General features: G+C 62.6%; 1 protein-coding gene across 2 annotated transcripts; it reads right to left on the minus strand.

Annotated features, from left to right (window-relative positions):
• Window positions 1–4,713: 4,713 nt before the first annotated feature.
• CMPK2 (cytidine/uridine monophosphate kinase 2) lies at window positions 4,714–12,378 on the minus strand. 2 transcript variants are annotated; one of them, XM_070428636.1, is made up of 5 exons: window positions 11,499–12,366; window positions 9,778–9,892; window positions 8,368–8,569; window positions 7,044–7,277; window positions 4,714–6,288 (listed from the first exon to the last, which is right to left on the minus strand). In XM_070428636.1, the coding sequence occupies exons 1-5, from the start codon at window positions 12,165–12,167 to the stop codon at window positions 6,162–6,164; spliced, it is 1,347 nt and encodes a 448-aa protein (XP_070284737.1). In that variant the 5' UTR covers window positions 12,168–12,366; the 3' UTR covers window positions 4,714–6,161. The 2 variants fall into 2 exon arrangements, with proteins under 2 accessions (XP_070284737.1, XP_070284736.1); XM_070428635.1 differs by lacking the exon at window positions 4,714–6,288 and adding an exon at window positions 6,418–6,695 and having other exon boundaries at window positions 11,499–12,378.
• Between the last annotated feature and the right edge of the window lie 6,286 nt (window positions 12,379–18,664).

Genomic DNA, 18,664 nt, shown 5'->3' on the forward strand with positions numbered 1-18,664 from the left:
CTGCAAGCCCAGGAGAAGGAACAGGAACGCGCAGGACCGGGCAGGGGGGAGGGGCCGCCTCCTGATCTGCAGGGTGAGGGGCCGTGGGCGGTGCTGTCTGTGCCCTTGGGGGGGACACGTGCTCCCACTGAGCTCTCACCTCCCTGCGGCCTGAAGCTGCGCCCGGGCGCAGGGGGCGCGGGGGGGGGGGGGGGCGCGGCGGGGTGCACCCTCAGCGCCGACCTGGGGGGCGGGGACCCTCTAACGGGCAGAGGCCTGCGCACCCTGGAGAGGCCGCCTTTGTGCGCTCGGCCGGTCCCCGGGGAGCCAGGCGGCCGCCGTGGAGCAGCAGCGCCGCCCAGTGGCCCCTCCCGCGCCGCCCGCCTTGCGGAGAGGAGGGGGGGGGGGGCGCCGATATTTTCTTGTTCACTTGAAAGCAGGTGCCCCTCCATCAGGTCACTCACAGCATCTCCGCTCCGCGCCCCGGCTCCTGCCCGCCCTCCCGAACCGAACCGGTGCCCGGCTCCCCCGGGTGCTGCCCAGAGCTCCCAGCGGGGCTGCCGCGGCCGGACTCCACGCGGGAAACGCCACGCGGGGACGGGTGTCCGAGCCCCGGGCTGCAGCCGCTCCTGGCACAGGGGGTGGGGCTGCTGACCTGCCCGGCTCCCCGGCTTCCCTCCCCCTGAGCCCTGCCCGCACCCGCGCTGCCCTGGCGGGCGGAGGCCTGGGGACCCCACGGCCCTGCACTGCGGGCCCTGCCCACCCTCATCCCACCTTCCTCCCACTTCCTCCCACCCATGCAGCGGGCGCCTGGGGGCCGGGACCAGGAGGGAGGGCCCTGGTGCCACAGCTGCAGGCGCCTGGCTCCCACCCCCAAAGGTGTGAATACTGCTCCCGCGGGCGCTTACCGTACAAAATGAACAAGCGGAGCCCTCCCGGTGTGGCTCAGTGGCTAGAGCATCGGCCTGTGGACCAAAGGGCCCCGGGTTCGGTCCCGGGTTCGATTCCGGTCAAGGGAACGTGCCTCCCGGCCCTGGTGGGGGGCGCGTGGGAGACAACCCATCCATGTGTCTCTCGCATCGGTGTTTCTCTCTGTCTCTCCCTCTCCTTTCTACTCTCCCTGCACATCACGGAGCCGCACCAGCCGGGCTGGTTCTTCTTTGTGAGGCTGTTTTCTTGTAAGGAAGGCCCTGTGCTGGTGAGGCCCTGGGCCACGGCGAGGAAGAGCGGGGGCGGGCAGGTTCCCCCTCAGGCAGGGCCATCCTGAAGTTCAGTGACTGTGCACAGAGCTGAGAAGAGGCACACCGACCCCAGGGCAGGTCTGACAGCAGGAGGTCCGTCCTCCACTGGCAGACGCTTACGGAGCTGCTGTGCGCGGGCACTGTGGTGTGGCTGGGCGTCGCGGTGCGCACACACGGTTTTGGTGGGCGCTTGTTCTAGTGCAGGCGTAGAGGGCACACACACACACACACACATGCATACACACACATGCATACACACATATACATACATACACACACATGCATACACACATGCATACACACACATGCATACACACATGCATACATATACATACACACATGCATACATACACACATATATACATACATACACACATATATACATACATACACACATATATACATACACACATATATACATACATACACACATATATACATACATACACACATGTACATACAGCTATAATTACAGATACGGGCATGGGCATACAGTTATGGACATGGATATAGATATGGGTATGGATGTGGAGATGGATGTGGAGATGGAGATGGAGATGGATACAGCTATGGGATAAAGATACCGTGATGGAGACGGTGTGGGTCTGGGTATGGCTATGGTTATGGATATGGAGATGGAGATGGATGTGGAGATGGGTGTGGATCTGGGTCTGGATATGGGTATGGCTGTGGGTATGGATGTGGAGATGGATGTGGAGATGGAGATGGAGATAGATACAGCTATGGGATAAAGATACCGTGATGGAGACGGTGTGGGTCTGGGTATGGCTATGGGTATGGATAGGATGTGACGGGTGTGGATGCTGACGTGGACCTGGGCCTGGACTGAAATGGGGAGAGCAGGTGATGAGTCAGCGTGACGGGGAGAGGCCGGTGGAGGTCTCTGAGGCCGAGTCGTGGGCAGGCCTCTCTGGGAGCCACGGGAAACAGCGACCCGACCCGGAGGAAGGAAGCCCCAGGAGGCCGAGTGTGAGGAGCAGGTGACCTGTGGGGACCGCGCTGGGTGCTGCCCACGCCTGGCCTGCAGGGGGCAGCAGAGGCTGCAGGAATGAGGCGGCCAGGCCAGCTTAGGGGGTGGCTCCGTGGAAGGAAAAGCGAGGCCGGTGGGTGGGCCGAGATGCGGTCACTCAGCCGGCAGCAGGCTTCCCGTTTCCCGGGGGAATTTAAGGCGATTTTTGTTTATGAAACACTCATGTGTGGTCGCCAGAGGGCAGGGCGTGGAGGGGGAGGGGTCCTCGTACAGCTGACGGGGATGTGACTCTGGGTGGTGGGCACCGCGTGCCATATACTGACCTTGTGACATAGAAGCCACACCTGAAGCCTGTGTGTCCGTGCTGACCGACGTCACCCCGATGAACTGTATGAAAACGACCGACCGACCGAGGGTGGAGGGAACCGGCGCATCCGGTCACCGGCGGTGCCGGCACCGGGCTCCCCGATTCCTGAACCGTAACAACACGGGACAAAAACAATGTGCCCTGAGCCCCGATCCTGTTAAAACCATCGGGGACTCGGGGCTACAAGTGAGTTCCACTCGCTGCGCGACAGGGGAGTCCTGGCCGGCAGGAGTGGGGGGAGGGGTGGTCTCTGGGGCCCAGGGCTCTGCAAACACAGCCTCGCACTCGGGGAGCAGGGCACCTGCTGGCAGCCGGAGCTCGCTCGGTCGCGGCGTGTTGTGCGCATAGAGAAGGAAATGTGATCATTTTTGTTGAAAGAGCCACCGCAGTCCTGCCCAGTTCTCTGTCGAGGTCTCCCCAGGTTCCCCACCCTGACCCTGTTCTCCCCTCGGCAAACTGCCAGCAGGCAGACAGACCGGCGCTCCCGCGGGCACGGCCGCCGCCCGAGGAAGGCGCCTGAGGGAGGTGCCGACTGCGGGAAGGCTGAAGGAGACCCTGCGGCCGCTCCACAGTGTGTGCCCGCTGATGGCTGTTTCAACAACATCAACACAGGAGACTTGGGTTTTTCTTCCCAATCAAAACTCAAAAAACAATCTTTCCTTCCCGGCTAGTGTGGCCCAGTGGTTGAGTATCGACCCTTGAACCAGGAGGTCACCGTTCAATCCCCGGTCGGGGCACAGGCCCGGGCTGGGGGCTCCATCCCCAGTGCGAGGCGTGCAGGAGGCGGCCGGTCCATGATTCTCTCCCATCACTGATGTTTCTCTCTCTCCCTTCCTCTCCGAGATCAATAAAAATATATTTAAAAAATGAAAGCCATCTCTCCTCCCTGAAGGTGAGCACGCCTGCGGGACCCCCGGGGGAGCTCACCGTCCAGGCTTTGCCCAGAGGGCAGTCTCCTCGCTACTCAAGGGCCTGACTGCTCCGGAGGCTGGCGCGCACCTCGTCACGGCAACACAAGCACAGCCACGAACGCCACGCGTGTTCGTGAAAATCCCGGAGACTCATAGGCCGTTCACGGCGTGGTATCCAACCACGGTGTTCGGTGATCGGTGATTGGCGACTGCCGCCGGGGCTGGGGCCTGGCGGGGCGTTAGTCAACCTCAGAAGCAGCCCCGTGGCGCCCGGAGCTTCTGGGAGGGGAGCTGGTGCGGAGGGTTTAGGGGCAAGTGAACAAGAACACACGGAGCCCAGACGCCTCTGGGACGTCAGCCCGGCGCCGCGGGTGAGCTCAGACGACGACGGTGGCATCGGTGCGGACAAGGTGGGAGCTTTGTCCCGAGCCTGGGAGACCGGAAACCACGCCATCGGCACCTGCTGCTGACACACGACCGGGCCCAGGGCAGCCGCTGGCCCAGCCCCACGTTCTCAGACCGAGGCCTTTCCTGGGATACTGTTCCGCCCCCGGGCTGTGCTTGGAATTCTTGAAGCAAGAAATCCGCCTCTTTTAGGGACGTGCTGCTGCGACCTAGACATGCCCTGTGCTTCGTCCCTTGTCCTCCCCCCAGAGCAGGCGTTTCCGTAAAAGGAACCTCTGTTTCTCGGGGTGCAGCCTGGGTATAGAGGGAAGTGCTCCCTCAGCCACACAGCCCAGCTCAGGACCGGTTACAGCGAGCTCTCTCCGCCCCCTGGTGGGCACAGGATGGACTTGCTGGGAGGCCACTGGGTTCCATTTCCATGAAACAAAATAGAGAAAAAGCCCAGTCCTGCGTGGGGGATGGGACCAAACGCCATTCGTGATCTTTTTAAAGTTCAAGATCAGCCACGAGATGCTGCCAAGCAGACGGCGGCCAGGGCCGTCCCCGGGGGAACCCACAGGCCCACGCGGATGCTGTGCGTTTGATCTTTGCCGCGGGAACCTTACAATCGGGTCGCTGGTGAAGATCCCCCGTCTGAGCAGGAACCGGGTCGGACGCGGGCGCCAGCGCTGAGCCCGCCGGCGGGGCGTCTGGGCAGGATGTGCAGGTCGCGCTCGGCCCCGGAGCCCAGGCCTGACCTCCTAATGGCCCAAATGCCCCTCCTACCCCAGAGCCGCCGGGAGGGCACCTTCGGACATCAACACGCACGCGACCACAGCGCAGGCTGGACACCACAGCGAGTTTATTCGCCGCGAGGGGCGGAAGGGAGGCACGGAAGATGGAAGGCTTGTTTTCGGGGGCAGCACGCAAGTTGTTCAGACCACGTCATGAACCCCAAGAACATAATTCAAAGTCACATCTTAACGGATCCCGACACCACGTATCAGCTTTAAAAATATGTTCATCTGAAATCGTATTTCCATTTATATGCATCGATATAATGTGTATAAGTTACCTAGGGTTCTTTTGAAAAATAGAATGTCATTAATACTAAATGTTACTATAATTTAAGATTCCATAGCAAGATCCTGATAAGGCCTCAAGTGTAATTATCTGGGGGGGCGGGGGGGATGTCTCAAGAAGACAATCATCTATCCATCTGAGAACTGGCAGAGATTTAGGTGATCGCCTGGCTCCGCCCACTCCGTAAGACACAGAAAGCATTACTCTCACATTTCGATCAAGTTACCACTAATATTACATGACTCAGCCAAAGCCACCAAGCAGTTAAATGTCCTCTTTTCTCAGACACTGTTTTCTAGCCAGACAGACCGCCACGCGGATTTCATGGGCCATCACGGACATTCAAGTGCAAGACCACTCACTAGGAGAGCCCCTCCAGGGCCCGCTGTGCTCACGCCGTGAGACAAACCACACCCGGGGAATGAAAGACACAACCCGCGTGGCCGTGGCTCCCGGGCCCCGTTGTTGGTCGTGCAGCCCGGCCCTAGGCCGCGGGAACCCTGCGGGACTCAGCACTACGACCACATGGCTGCCTGGCCACGTGCAGGCATCCAGCTCAGGGCAAGACGCTCCCCACACCCACGGCCCGTGCCCAGAGGAAAGGATGGAATCGGAACAAGCAGGAATAATTCCAGAAAGGCCGGCGTGCCTGTGCTTCGGGGTCTCGGGGTTGTGAGCTGCCGACACAGGTGGACACTGGCTGTGTACGTGTCCCCCGCCCACCAGACGCTCCTGGGGGCCAGGACACGCAGGCACGTCCCGCGGGAGGGCTTGGCTCTGGGATCTGGGGCTCAGTCAAGACCACGGGTGAGGCCGGGCTGGGAAGACGTCCACGCCCACCGTGTCAAGGTCTTGCCAGGGAGCAGGTGTGGGCGTGGCGGAGGCTGGGATGGGACGCCGCTGAGCGGGGAGGGCTTCCCCGTGGCTCTGTAGACCTCGTGCCTCGGGACAAGACAACCGTGGAGGCCTTTGCTGGGACGGCGTGAAGCCCATTCGCAGAACAAGCGCGTGGTGTGGGCGGAAATCTCTCTTGGCGCCCACGGGAACGTGGCCCGTCTCAATCCCGACGGGCCCATCGGTCAGAAGCACAAACAGTAATTAGGGGGACATGGAGAGATCTGGTCCCGATTCTCTGGGACACACCGAGCGGGAATGCGTGTACCCAGCCCTGGCAGAGAGGCTTCAACATGTGACGAGGCGCCGAGTCACGGCCGCTGAGGACAACGATCACGGATGAGGCTGAGCACCGCCTGGAGGACGCTCTCCCTCGAGGGGCTGGCGTCCACCGCGTGGCAGCCCGGGCTCTCCATCCGCTCGTAGGAGACCTCCACCCTGGGGACGGGAGAAGGAACGGGGTTGGCACACGTCTCTGCTCAGCTCTCCGGCACCTGGCGCTGTCCCACCCGCTGTCCCACCCGCTGTCCCCCCCCACTGTCCCACCCGCAGCGTGAAGCAAGGTCCCCGCTGGGTCTCCCACAGCCTCCCCTGGCGCTAGCTCTGCCACAGGCCATGTTTGAGACACTGTGTTTAATACCTGACACGGCCCGGCCGGCCTGGCTCAGTGGTTGAGCGTCGACCTAGGAGCCAGGTGGTCACAGTTCAATTCCTGGTCAGGGCACAGGCCCGGGTTGTAGGCTCGATGCCCAGTGTGGGGCGTGAGGAGGCAGCCAATCAATGATTCTTTCTCATCATCATCATAATCTCTCTTTCTCCCTCTCTCTCTCTCTCCTCCTTCCTCTCTGAAATAAATAAAAATATATATCTTAAAAAATACCTGATAGGTTAGGAGTGACATTTAGCAGCCAGCGTTTTTGAGTCCCTACTGTCCGCCACGCAGTAGGGCTCTGCGTGAGCCTTCCCTCCTCAGACCCAGTGACTCAGGGAGGACCCACTGGCACCCCATTCTGCAGACCAAGTAGCAGAGACTCAGAGAGATGAGGTCATGCGCCCAATGACAACCGTCTCCGCAGTCTGCGCCTGGAGCGTCTCAGTGGAGCCAGAGGTCACACAAGCCAGAGGCCCTCGGCGTGCACGCTGCTTCCTCCCCTGAGCGTCTGAGCACCCCGCCCGGCGAGGGCAGCACCTACTTCTGACGGAACACGCTGTTGGCCTCCAGCTCCTCCTCCTCGCTGGTCCTCTCCAGGCCCCGGCCTCGGATCCTCCTCAGTCTCTCCTCAGGGCTCACCGTGAGCAGCACGACCAGGTCTGGCCGGAGCAGGTCCTTCGGCCACTGGTAAATGGGGTGGTGGGCCGGGGGCAGGTGCTGGACCGCCCCGCTCACCTCGGTGGCGATGGCGTAGGCGGCCGTGCTGTGCCAGTACCTGGGGGGCCAAGGGGTGGTGAGTTCCCCGTCTGCAGAAGGAACCGAGGTGGCTCTGAGCATCAGCCACAGGGGTGCCTCTGCTTGAGCCTCCCTCGCTCTGCACCAACAATAAATAAACCTGCATCTTCTGTTTAAAATATTTATAAAATATCAAGAGTAGCCCGGCCGGCGTGGCTCCGTGGTTGAGTGTTGGCCTATGAACCAGGAGGTCACAGTTGGATTCCTGGTCAGGGCACAGGCCCGGGTTGCAGGCTGGATCCCCAGTGTGGAGCGTGCAGGAGGCAACCGATCCATGATTCTCTCTCATCACTAATGTTCCTCTCTCTCTCTCTCTCTCTCTCTTCCTTCTTCTCTGAAATCAATAAAAATATATTTTTTTAAAAAGAGTAAAATGCACAAGCACAGTGCGGATGTGACTCAGCGGGAACCGCTCTCAGGGTGAGAAGCCGCGATCGCATCGCCCTGGTTTATCTCCTTCCCGGAATTCATCCAGCTCTGATGGGCCCTCAGGTACAGGGTGTCCCAGAAAACATACGGACTTTCACAGCTGAGCGTGCAGTTCCGGAAAGGAAACGTGTCTTAACAAACGTGCCTTTACAATGACTCACAGAGTAAGCATGAGTCAGACATGCTAGGGACACCCTGTGTTTATCACCCTCTCCTGTCACCCTGCGCTTGCTTCATGCCAGCAGAGCACCGACGGGAGAAGTCTTTGGCACCGTGTAGGTGGCCAGTACATGGCTGCTGACTCAGCCACAAACCGGCAAACCGCTGAGATGGCTGATGGAGGAGGAGGCTGTGGTCGCTGTCCCCGATAAGGCAGCTCAGGACCTGGGCCGGTGGCATCGTCTTCCTCACGCCTGCGTTTCTCAGCAGAATGTCCCGTGCCCACCCAGCTTCTAGGACAGCAGATGTAGCCTTCTGAGCGCAACGCCAGGCGGCGGTGCAGGAAATTAACGCTTCATAGACGTTATTCCTGTGACGATCGTAACAGTTTCACCTAACACACACAAGTGTGGACTTGCATACACACACACACACACACACACACACACATCAGGAAGGAAATGCCACCCTCCCTCACCCACCTGTCCACCACCACGGGGGACCTGGCGGACGCCTGGGCTATCTCAGAAGCCACAATGTAGTTGCCCAGAGAGTAGAAGGCTCTCCTGATGATGGCCGGCTCGTCGTCGAAGGCCTGCCGCCACTGGCTGATGCAGGCGGGCGGCGACTTCAGCAGTGCGGCCTGGAGGGCGTCTGCCACGGCCTGGGTCACGGTGGTTTTGCCTGCGGGTCACACGGCACATCTCAGCCCCCACCACCGTCCCTCCCAGGAGTGACTCTCCTCTCAGGCAGCAAAGGCGGTCCTGCCACCTGTCCCTCGGCGCAGCTGGTTAAATCACGTGATGCTTCACAGCACGCGTGTCAAACTCACGGCCCGTGGGCTGCAGGCCTCGTTCGTTTGGCCGGAGTTAGCCTTTGAGTTTGACATGCTTGCTTCACAGACACTTGCAGGCCCTTGGGAACCTGGGGTCCGCTCTCTGGTGTCGGAATACCGGGACCGGAGCCCGACTGGCCCTCTTGGTGGCAAATGATCCGCAAGCTCCGGCGTGGGGGCCGGATCGGCTCTGCTCACGCCCCTGACCTGCCAGCTGCCCCGGGAAAGGGCCCTCCAGCCGCCACACCGGGTGACACCATTGTTCCCCGAGAACAGCCTTGTCACCTGGCCGGCCAGTGTGGCTCAGCAGCTGAGCGTTGACCCAGGAATGAAGAGGTCACCGGTTCGATTCCCGGTCAGGGCACCTGCCCAGGTTGTGGGCTGGATCCCCGGTGGGGGCTGTGCAGGAGGTAGCCGATTGATGGCTTCCTCTCTCATTGATGTTTCTCTCTCTCTCCCTCTCCCTTTCTCTCTCTCTAAAAATAATAATAATAGTAATAATAATAGCCGTGTCCAGGGCCTCTCCTCTGCCTCCCCCGCACCCCTGCGTGCGCTGGGGGCTGAGTGCAGGCGCCTCCACTGTGTGTTCACTTCCACTTGGCGGCTCCCAAGGCTTCCTCCGCCCACTTCCTGCTTCTCCCACTCCCGCTCTCCAGGGGCCTCCAATCACCTGGGGTTTCCTGACCACACCTCCACGGGTGCTGATTCTCGGTGGTGAGGACCTATCCCACCTTCCTCGCCTGCCCAGCCCCTCTCTGGGCCGAACAGCCCCCCTCCCCCGCCAACCCCCCCCCCCAGCTCTCCTTGACCATCTCTGGCCCCCTGGCCTCCCCACCCAGGCTGCACCCACTGCCATCCGTGTTCCTGCGGCTCAATGCCCCCGCCCCAGGCCGCCCACCGAAGGGCTTCTGCGTCTCAGCATCGCACCCCCAGCTCCTCCGGCCCAGCCAGAGGCTCCCAGGCCCAGCGGACTCCGTGCAGTTCTCTGGGGCAAGACCTGTCTGTCCCGGCACCTGCTGGCCCTGTCGCTGCCACACCCACAGGGAAACCCTCTCACCTGTGGCGTCCAGGCCCTCCATGACGATGACCGGGAACGCGCCTCTCTGCACCTGCCGGGGGCACCGGTCCACCAGCTCCAGTACCGCCCGGGCGTGGGGCATGAAGGGCGTGCACTGCAAACAGCACGTCAACGTTAGCGGGGAGCGGGCTGCGGAGCCTCAGCTGAGCCGAGAGCAAGCCTGGAGCCCGCAGGCAGCCATGGCGGCTGGCGCGACCTGAGTTCACGGTGTGCGGACCCGGAGGGCGGGTGGCTGTGGCTCAGAGTCGGTAACAGTCAGGGTCTCGCTCCCCGAGGAGGAAGGACAGGAGTGACACCCCATTACGGACCAGCGTCACCCAGCGATGTGGGAGGTCCGGCCCCCGCCTGGGAAGTGCATCCAACATGGAGGATCGGCTGCACCCACCGTGGGCTCCGAAGAGAGCAGTGGGCCCCCCTCCATCGCTCCTGTGTGAAACCCCGCCCTGCGGAGTGGAATGATGGAGGGAGCACGGGCACCTCAGGGGCTCAGGAGCCGGGGTTCTTGGGGACCCAGCCTCGGCAGGGCCTGGGGGCGCCTGGGGAGGCCACACTGTGAGCCTGGATTCATTTTACAAGCTTATGGGGAGCGTGGGATCGGGCGGGAGCAGAGCGGGCTGTGACGGGGGTTCAGAGAGCGGACTCTGGGTCACCCCACTGCAGCGCCCCCGCCCCTCCCGGCAGCTCTGTGCTGAGGCCCAGGCATGGCTGTGTGTGTGTGCGTGGCTGAGCCGGGCATCCTGACGACTCTGTCAGGGCAGTCCCAGCATTTCCTCTCAGTGTCCAGTGACACCATTGTGGAGGTGTGGTCAGGAAACCCCAGGTTCCTGGATAAGGAAACAGGTGCAAAAACATTTAAGAAACTTGCTGAGCCCGGCCAGCGTGGCTCAGTGGCCGAGCGTCCACCCAGGAGCCAGGAGGCCAGGGTTCGATTCCTGGTCAGGGCACAGGCCCGGTTGGGGGCTCAATCCCAGTGTGGGGCGTGCAGGAAGCAGCTGATCCATGATTCCCTCTCATCATTGATGTTTCTCTTTCCCTCTCCCTTCCTCTCTGAGAATAAAAAAAAAAAAAAATTAAAAGAAAGTGAAAGTGACACAGGCCCTCAATGCCAGAGTCCACCCCAAGCAGCCGGGCCTGCACACCTGTCCCCCGGGCGACCCCATAAGCTTGTAGAATGAATCCAGGCCCACAGTGTGGCCTCCAGGGCACCCTGGACCCCAGGCCCTGGCGAGGCTGGGCCCCGAGAACCCCAACTCCTGGGCCCCTGCGGTGACGGGCACTCCCTTCATGCCCAGCACCGCAGGGTGGGGTTCCACCAGGGGCGATGGAGAGGGCAGCGGGCAGCTCAGTGGCCCAAGCAAGCGGCCTGTTTCAGTCCCAGGTACTTACACCCCCAGAGGCCTGCCTTTCTGCACCCCCACCTCGGGAGGTGAGACCCTGAGCTGACATCATCTCCATGCCCCGCGGCTCCTGTCCTGTCCTGTGCCCACCTCTGCGCCAGGGGCCAGGTGGTCCATCGGGGTGGGCGGGCCTAGCGGTTGGAATCTCCAAAGGGCCTGGACAGAGCCGGGCAGGCAGGCCGCCTCCGTGACCCAAGGACCCGGCCAGAGGGGCCTTGCCAGGCAGCCCCGCCCCACCCCCTGCCCGCTTCTCGACCCGACCCGGGGCTCCATCCCGCGGGCGGGAAAGGGGCGGCCACTTACCGCCTCCAACACGGCGCGCGCGGCCTCCCGGTGCGGGAAGACCCCCGAGCTGGGCAGGTCGGGCACCACGGGGTGCAGCGCGGGCTCCGGGGCGGGCACCACGCGCTCGGGGTCCACCTGCCGCCACTCGCGGCCGCCTCGCAGCTCCCACGGGCGCTGCCACAGCTGGTGGCTCTCGTCGCCCACGAACTCGCCCAGGCTCGGGCGCGGGGCCTCCAGGCACGAGTCCAGCAGCGCCAGCAGCGCGCGCCGCGTGTCGGGGCTGTCGTCGGGGTCGCGGAGCAGCACCCCCCGCTGCAGGCCGCCCGCCCCGCCGCCCGGGCCGTAGCGCAGCAGCCGCCGCAGCTGGCAGCGCCCGAGGGGCCCGCGCCGCAGCTGCGGGAGGAGGCGCTGGAGCAGCCGCGCGGCGCGCACCCGGGCGGCGCAGTCCCGGCCCGGCGCCACCGGCACGCACAGCGCGTAGCTGCGGCCCGGGGGGCCTAGGAGCGCGGCGGCGCGCGGGTCGGGGGGCGCGGCGGGGCCCCCGGTGCCCCCGGGGTCCACGGCGAAGTGCGCGAGGCCGCCGCCCGGGAGCTCGAGCGCGAAGCAGCCGGGCTGCGCCATGGCCCCCGCGCGGGTCGGGCTCTGCGGCCGGGCCAGGAGCGCGAGCAGGCGGCCGGCCGGGGCCATGGGCGGCTCCCCGACCCAAGTCCGGGCTCTAGGAAACGGGGCGCGGTCGGGGCGCCGCCAGGAAACGAAACCGAAGCGGCCGCGGAAGCGGGGGGCGGGGTGCGGGCGGGCGAAGTCCGCGCCAACTGGCAGGTGGGGGAAAGGCCGCGGGTGCGTGGCCGCGGGTCCCCGGGTCCCCCGGTTCCCCCCGCGCCACCCCTGGAGCCGCCCTCCCCGCGGGCTCTGCAGGCAGCGCTGGGCGGGACTGCGCCTGCGCGGAGCTCCGAGCGCGCGGTGGGGGGGTGCGGCGCGGGGGCGCGCGCTGTCCGGGGTGAGTCCGTCCGTCCGTCCGTCCGTCTGTCCTCATTCGCCCTGCAGACGCCTCACCCCAGGGGCCTGCGGGGCCTGCAGCCTTTTCCGGACCTGGACTCCCTGCTGCGACCACCCATGCGCCCTGGCTCGGACCCAGTCCCTCCCCCCGCCCCCCCGCCCCGGGCTGCCTAGCGCCTGAGCGAGGCCTTGGCGCTTCCCTTAGGGTTTCCCTCCCGCTGCTGAGCTCGGGCTGGGACACCTGCTGTGCGCCTCGGAGGGCCTGTCGGAACCTCAGAGGGAAGGGGGGTCCATGGGCTGTGTGCTTATGTGCAGCCCCCTGGACACAGACAGTGGGGAGGGCTTGGGGGGACAGGAGCAGGCTGGACGAGATCAATGGGGGGTGGGGGCGGAGACCCATGTCACACTTTCAACAATAAAGGTTAAAAATAAGTAAATAGCCCGGCATGAACCAAGCTGCCCCGGGCCCGCCACAGGGACCCACAGCGTTTCCCGTTTCCCGGGCGGGAAGAGGCCCCTGGCCGCCATTGCGCCTCATTCGCACAATGATTTGGGTATTTCCCTTCCTGTGTGCTCACTCGCTGGTCTTCACAAAGGATCTGGCAGAGAGAAAAACAAACATTCCATGGGGAGAAACCTGGGCCGTTTCGAATTCAGATGGATGCAGGACAATAGGTAAACCCAGCACAGCCAGCTCCGCTGCCGGCCTGTTGGTGGAAGGCAGCAGGACGGTTACTGTGGGAGGAGGCCTCCTGGCTCACCGCTGGCCTAGGGATGCGGTGGGCGTGGGGCGGGCAGACAGGAGTGGCTCAGGGCCGGGCGCGGAGCCCTGCGAGCCGCAGGGTGTTCTCTACGAGGGAGACAGGTGGGTGGGGGCCGAGCGCCTTGCCCGTGCGTAGCGCAGATGAACGTAAAAAGGGAGCCAACTCCTTTGTGAGCTTTTTAAAAATGTTTTTATTGATTTCAGTGAGGAAGGGAGAAGGAGAGGTAGAAACATCAATGATGAGAGAGAGTCATTGATTGGCTGCCTCCTGCTCGCCCCCCACTGGGGATCCAGCCTGCAACCCCGCAACCCCAGGCAGGCCCTGCCCTGGAATTGAGTGGTGACCTCCTGGCTCATAGGTGGACGCTCAACCACTGAGCCGCCCTGGCCCGGCTCCTGTGTGTCCTGCATCCTCCCAGGTGCCTTTCCGGACTCTTCCACGCGCCCCCTCCCCCCCCCCCCCCCCCCCCCCCCCCCGCCACCTGTTCTCAGTTCAAGCTTTCCTCTCCATTTCAGCCACCCCCTCCCTACAGGAGACGTGAAGGTCACGACATGGCCGTATCTGGGCTCGGCCAAGGTTACCTGGGTGCGGAACACTGAACACACAACATCCTCACTCATAAGGGAGAGCAATCCCTCCAGTCCAGGACCCTCCGTCCCAGGCCCGACGCTCCATCCCCTGAGCCACACCAGCCAGGGCCCTGGGAAGGTTCTAGATGCTGACCCTTGCTGAGCCCTGTGTGCGCCTGGAGCACACGGCACCTGAAGCCTCGCCACCCTGTCCTGATTGCCGTGCACAGACGGGCAGACTGGGGGCGGGCGGCTCGTGCACAGCGGGGGTCCTGAGAGGAGGTGCCCGCGGCGTCCCTGCCCGCGTCTCGCACTCGTTCCTGCAGCTCCCTGCCAGGGGGGAAGCCGGGCCTGTGCGACCCCAGGCGGCGAAGGCTCGAAGCCGGTGCGGCCTCGCCCGGCTGTGATGCGGACCGGGTCAGGCTGCTCTGGCCCGGCTCCCCTCCCCTGAGGACCCCCACCTGTGAGTGCCACCTGCTTCACGTCACGTGAGCTCTCGAAGCCGATCAGCAAGCAGGAGGGCCACCTGGCGACTCATACCACCTCACACACAGGAAGGAAACCAACATGTGAAGGAACGGAACTGTTACTGTTCATTTCGTTACACACACATGCACGCACACACACACGCACCGCACTTACACGAGGTCTGTAAAGTGACGCTCGCTTCGTTACACGAGTTACAACCAGCAGGGAGGGAACAGGCTGAGGAGTGAAAACGGTGCTTGCAGCCATAACCCAAGAAGGTGAACCTTCAGTTCCTACAAATCCACCATCAAAAGGCGGAAACGCCGACAGAAATGGGCGAGAGACGAGCAGGCGCCTCTCGAAGGACAACATCCACGGTCAGCTCAGTGAGAGGCGCTTGGCCTCCTCCGTCCTCGGGGCCTGACACTGGGCTGGGAAGGAGAGACCACAGCGCCCACGGGTGGCCGGGCTGACAGGCAGAGCAGAGCGTTCGGGGACAGCACGGGGAGGAGGGGGCGCGGGCCACGGCCCCCCCACTCCAGGAGAGAGACGCGCGGGGCGCCGGAGAGTCCTGTGTGCGAGGGGAGCATTCGTCTCCCCGTGGCCGGGGCCCCACGCCTGGTTCCTGCACGTACACGGATGTTGACCAAAAGGCACGAGTTTCTCAGCCTCGGAGCTCACCTCAATCCACGGTAAGTAAACGGCGGCGGGCTCACAGGCGGATGCGGGGCAGCTGTGAGACGGACGGGCTGCTTCTGAGCTCCGCTCCGCGTAAGGGGCGCGTCTGTGGACACCGAGGGAACGGGCTGCACGGCCCTGGGAGCCGCTGTGTGGTCGGTCTAGCGCAGTGATGGCGAACCTTTGAGCTTGGCATGTCCGCATTTCGAAAAACCCTAACTTAACTCTGGTGCCATGTCACATACAGAAATTTTTTGGTATTTGCAACCATAGTAAAACAAAGACATATATTTTTGATATTTATTTTATATATTTAAATGCCATTTAACAAAGAAAAATCAACCAAAAAAAATGAGTTCGCGTGTCACCTCTGACACGCGTGTCATAGGTTCGCCATCACTGGTCTAGGAGTTCAAGGCAGGCACACCGCCCTGGCTGGTTGCTCGGAATGACCTCGGGTTCGATTCCCGGGCAAGGGCATGGGGCCTCAGGTTGCAGGTTTGATCCCCAGGCCTGGGGGCGTGGGAGGAGGCAACCAGTCAATGTGACTCTCTCACATCGATGTTTCTCTCCCCGCGCCCTCTCCATCTCTCTAAAAATCAATGAAGGAAAGACCCTCAGGTGAGGATTGAATAATAATTCATAATAATAAATAAACGGGTGAGAGCAGGCAAACCTCCAGTGCGGTTGGAGAAACAGGACAGGGTCATCTTGGCGGCAGAGGGAGGCCCTCGGGGCTGGGAGAAGGTCGTGGAGAGGTCAAGGTCTGGGGAAAGTGTTTGTTGTGTGTGTTTTTAAGAAGATGGCGGCTGCCTGGCAGCGTCCCCTGTCGGGAAGGCACCGGCTGCACCCCTGTGCCTCCATGGGCACCTGTGAGCTACCGCGCTCTTCCTGGCGCATCGCGGGCTCAGTGACGACCCAAAGGACAAGTGAGATGGTTGCGAGCAAGGACACCCATCCCACCATCCACCCATGCGTCACGGCGGTGCTGATGGCGCCACGGGGGCTGCCCGCGTCAGAGCCTGGGAATGTTGGGAATGTTGATGTGCTGAGAGGCTCAGAAACAGGACGGTGACGTCTGGCTGTTGCCCAGCTGCGTGGATGCCCGAGAGACACAGGCTGACCCCCAGGAGCGGAGAGAGGAGGGGGCTGCCTCGACCTCCCTCCCTGGCCTTTCAAAGCCACGACCTGGAGGAAGAAGGGCTCCCACTCCCGAGCCTCACTCCTGGGGGGGAGGGGGGAGGGAGAAAGGCCGTCGGGGAGAAAGAAGTGCCTGTTCAAGGACGCCGCAGTGACTGTCGGCTGCTGGGAGCCCCTTGTCAGGAGGGACTCTGACTTACTGACTTTATGCACGTTTCACATGTTAATAATGTTAAAATATGTTTTTATTGATTCCAGAGAGGAAGGGAGAGGAAGAGAAACATCAATGATGAGGGAGAACCATGGATCCGCTGCCTCCTGCACGCCCCACACTGGGCATCGGGCCCCCAACCCGGGCCTGCGCCCTGACCGGGGATCGAACCGGGACCTCCTGGCTCCTAGGTCGGCGCTCACCCACTGAGCCACGCCGGCCGGGCCGTGTGTTAACTTTTCTCTGATACATAGGAGGCTGCCAGGGAACACTGCTGATGGAAAGAAGAAAGGAAGGGAAGGATGCCTGAATGGGTGAGTGAGTGAGGAGTGAGTGAATGAGCAAATGCGTGGACACAAGACAGGGGCCCTGGTCCAACAGCCCGAGGAAGAGATAGAAGAAGAATGTGAATAACAACCATCAGTGAGTGAGCAGCGTGGCAAGTGTTTAAATCCGAGTTCAATCCCTTATGCCCGTGTGACATAAGCTTCTCCAGGTGTGAAATACGTTAGTGCGAAGGGGGTGCCGCCCACGCCGGGCACACAGCGCCCCAGGTGTGCGAGGTTTCTCACTGTGCCCACCAGGTGCCGGGTGCTTACTACGCCAGCCGGGCGGGCGTGGCTCGGTGGGTGAGCGTCGACCTATGAACCAGAGGGTCGCGGTTCGATTCCCCGTCAGGGCACAGGCCCCGGTTGCAGCTCCATCCCCAGTGTGGGGCGTGCAGGAGGCAGCCAGCCCATGATTCTCTCGTCATTGGTGTTTCTCTCTCCTCTCCCTTCCTCTCTGAAATCAATAAAAACATATTTTTTAAAAAGATAAGCATTACGTCCTGTCATCCCTCAAACGCCCCGCGTGTGAGACACGGAAGCCCGTTTTCCCAAGCAGGTTCCCAAGAGCAGGCAGGTGGGGAAACGTATCGCAAGTTAAACAGCTGAGGCTGCGCTGGGAGCCACACCTTCAAACCGGCAGCTCGAGCGCCTGTGAGGTCACCCTGGGTGCCCTCCAGGACGTGGTGGGAAAAGTAAACAGATTTGTTTTCGGTTCCTTATACTCACGTGATCTAGCAAAGAAGAAAACCAAAACAAAACAAAACAAACCTACTTCTCCCCTGAGCCAGGCCAGGTGGGGGTTACACGCGGTGGGCGGGGCCGCGGGGACAGCACACACGTCAGAGGTTGCACAACAGGTCCTCACGCACCCCTCGTGTCTCCCCGCGGGGTTTCGGTTCCCGGGAAACGCGGTCTCCGTTTCCTTCCAGACGGAGCTCTGCTGCCGCAGACACTCCCTCCCCACCGCTGTGCAGGCGGCTCTCGCACATGCAGAGCCCTCGGGTCTGGCGGATGCGACAGCTCAGGGGTTTGCAGGCGTGGAAACGGAGATCCAGGGAGATAAACGCGGACCCGGCGGCTCGGGGCTGCTCGGTGAGGAGCTCGGGTTGGCAGCTCCCGCAGCCCAAACCCTGGGACTGTTCAAGGCTCCTAATCACACGCCGGCAGGCGGGCGAGCACACGCCCCGCTCGCAATCTCACCGGGGCAGCCAGGCCCCCCAGAGCTCATGGCAGAGGCCCAGAGAGAGGAAGCGTGACACAGCCTCCCGCAGTGCTTTCTAAGAAAACCGTAAACATCAACAGCGAGCCCTTCTCGTGAGAAGCCTCTGAGAAGGCGCCTGGTGGTCCTGGCCAGTGTTGCTCAGTGGACAGAGCGTCGGCCTGTGGACGGAAGGGTCCCGGGTTCCATTCCTATTCAGGGCACCTGCCCAGGTTGTGGGCTCGGTCCCCAGTGGGGGGTGTGCAGGAGGCAGCCGATCCATGGTCCTCTCTCATCGCTGATGTTTCTCTCTCTCTCTCCCTCTCCCCTCCTCTCTGCGATCAACACAAACATGTTAAAAAGCAAAGTGCCTGACTGTCCCACGTCTGTTACAGACGCCCAGAAGGGGCTGCGCTTCGGGGCAGCGTCCTCCCTGCGCCAAAAGCCAGCACTGCAAACGCGGGGGTGAAGGGAATGCCGGGCGGGGGGGGGGGGGGGGGGGGGTGTGGTCCCTATGGCTGTGGTCCAGGAGGGTCACAGGGCGAGTGGGAGGGTCACAGGGCGAGTGAGAGGGTCGAAGGGCGAGTGAGAGGGTCGCAGGGCGAGTGGGAGGGTCACAGGGCGAGTGGGAGGGTCACAGGGCGAGTGAGAGGGTCGCAGGGCGAGTGGGAGGGTCACAGGGCGAGTGGGAGGGTCACAGGGCGAGTGGGAGGGTCGCAGGGCCAGTGAGAGAGTCTCAGGGCCAGTGAGAGGGTCGCAGGGCCAGTGAGAGAGTCTCAGGGCCAGTGAGAGGGTCGCAGGGCCAGTGGGAGGGTCGCAGGGCCAGTGGGA

This window comes from Myotis yumanensis, unplaced genomic scaffold (genome assembly GCF_028538775.1).
Source record: "Myotis yumanensis isolate MYYU_CA2020_CCGP unplaced genomic scaffold, mMyoYum1.0.hap1 SCAF_11, whole genome shotgun sequence".
Lineage (NCBI taxonomy): Eukaryota > Metazoa > Chordata > Mammalia > Chiroptera > Vespertilionidae > Myotis > Myotis yumanensis.

What these genes read in the sequence shown, in the direction of transcription:
- CMPK2 (XM_070428635.1), bottom strand. Translation starts at nt 12,167, where the DNA reads ATGGCCCCGGCCGGCCGCCTGCTCGCGCTCCTGGCCCGGCCGCAGAGC. An exon ending in GGAGGGCCTGGACGCCACAG is followed by an intron (nt 8,570 to 9,777) that starts GTGAGAGGGTTT and finishes TGTGACCCGCAG; the next exon opens with GCAAAACCACCGTGACCCAG. An exon ending in TCCCCCGTGGTGGTGGACAG is followed by an intron (nt 7,278 to 8,367) that starts GTGGGTGAGGGA and finishes TTGGCCCCCCAG; the next exon opens with GTACTGGCACAGCACGGCCG.